Source organism: Triticum aestivum, chromosome 7D, assembly GCF_018294505.1.
Source record: "Triticum aestivum cultivar Chinese Spring chromosome 7D, IWGSC CS RefSeq v2.1, whole genome shotgun sequence".
Lineage (NCBI taxonomy): Eukaryota > Viridiplantae > Streptophyta > Magnoliopsida > Poales > Poaceae > Triticum > Triticum aestivum.
The window spans coordinates 9014273-9016030 of record NC_057814.1 but is presented as its reverse complement, the minus strand read 5'-3'; the positions used below and the strand labels follow the sequence as shown (position 1 = coordinate 9016030).

Below are 1758 nucleotides of genomic sequence, written 5' to 3'. Positions count from 1 at the left end.
ATGGCCCGCATTGCGGCGTTCTTGCTGGTGGCGCTGCTCTCCTTAGACGTGCATCTCGCGCAGTCCGCGTCGTGCCGATCATGCCCGCCGACAAAGCCTTCCCAGCCTCCACCGTGTAAGCACAAGTCTTCACCATCGTCCATACCCTGCCCTCCACCTTCACATACTCCCATGCCCTCACCAACACCCACACTCACCCCGGTGACTCCGACGCCGGCACCGACCCCGACTGTCTTCATCCCTCCACCTACAAACACTCCGGCACCCACGCCCATACCGACCTCTGTAACTCCAACATTGGCACCGACCCCTATGATGCCTCCAATACCAACCCCTATAACTCCGAAGCCGGTACCAGCTCCTCTCTCTCCAACACCAACACCGGTGGCCCCAACACCTACACCCGTGATGCCGCCAATACAGACGCCTGTGACACCAACGCCGGCACCGACCCCTGTTTCTCCAACGCCAAACCCGGTGGCCCCAACACCTACCCCTGTGATGCCACCAACACCGACGCCGGCATCGACCCCTTTCTCTCCAACGCCAAGTCCGGTGGCCCCAACACCGACCCATGTGGTTCCGATGCCAGCACCAACCCCTGTCTCTCCAACGCCAACCCCGGTGGCCCCAACACCGGCCCCTGTGATGCCGCCAACACCAACATCGGCGACTCCGATGCCAGCACCGACCCCCGTTTCTCCAACGCCAACCCCGGTGGCCCCAACACCGACTCCTATGATGCCGCCACCACCGACCCCTGTGACTCCGATGCCAGCACCAACCCCTGTCTCTCCAACGCCAATCCCGGTGGCCCCAATACCGACCCCCGTCATGCCGCCAGCACCCACCCCTGTGACTCCGACGCCACCCCCAGCCCCGGCCGCAGCGCCGGCTACATCGACCGGCAAGTGCCCCGTGGACACACTAAAGCTGCGTGCGTGCGTGGACGTGCTCAATGGGCTGTTGCACATGGTGATCGGCAGTAGCGCCAGCAATACATGCTGCCCGCTGCTGTCCGGCGTTGCCGATCTCGACGCTGCTCTCTGCCTTTGCACCACCATCAAGGTCAAGGCCCTCAACATCAACCTCATGCTGCCCATCGCCATCGAGGTGCTCGTCAACCAGTGCGGCAAGAGAGTGCCGAAAGACTTCCGCTGCCCTAATTAAGCTCCATCGATTACTATATGTACTATCAGTATCACCTGCATATGAATGCGATACATGCATTAAATTCTCTTGTGTGGTCACACAGGTGACATATCGAAGTGTAATAATCTATATGTACATGGATTTGCAGCTCTGACTCGCTACTTGTGACGGGGAGCTGTGGAGCATGCATACATTGTCTTTGTGTAACAGCGTATCATATAGTAACCGTATAACATGTTACCAATTGTGGTCTTCCATCGGTTTTGTAGTGTGTGTTTTCTTTTTGAAGAACTATGAATAAAATGTCCGTACTGTGTAAAAGAAGTTTTCACATCCACTTGTAACCCATACCAATATACTTGTTGAACCATACGCTTTACAGGATGCGGATTTTCGTGCTGAACATTTTGATACATTATACATTTTTTTCCGACATCGTATGCAAAAGTTATAGCCGTTTTACTTTTTCATAACACTTTTTTGCAAAACATGTCCAAACTTAAGTTTTTAAATTTTCCTAACTAGTAGATGTAGTAATATAACTACATCTCGAAGGATTTTATTTTTTGAATTTTTATCATTTTCTTTTGTTTTTTTTCAAACTGA

At 53.2% G+C, this 1758-nt stretch overlaps 1 protein-coding gene across 1 annotated transcript; it reads left to right on the top strand.

Annotated features, from left to right (window-relative positions):
* LOC123170588 (extensin) lies at nt 1–1483 on the top strand. Its single transcript, XM_044588437.1, has one exon. The coding sequence runs from the start codon at nt 1–3 to the stop codon at nt 1168–1170; it is 1170 nt and encodes a 389-aa protein (XP_044444372.1). The 3' UTR covers nt 1171–1483.
* The last annotated feature ends 275 nt before the right edge of the window (nt 1484–1758 follow it).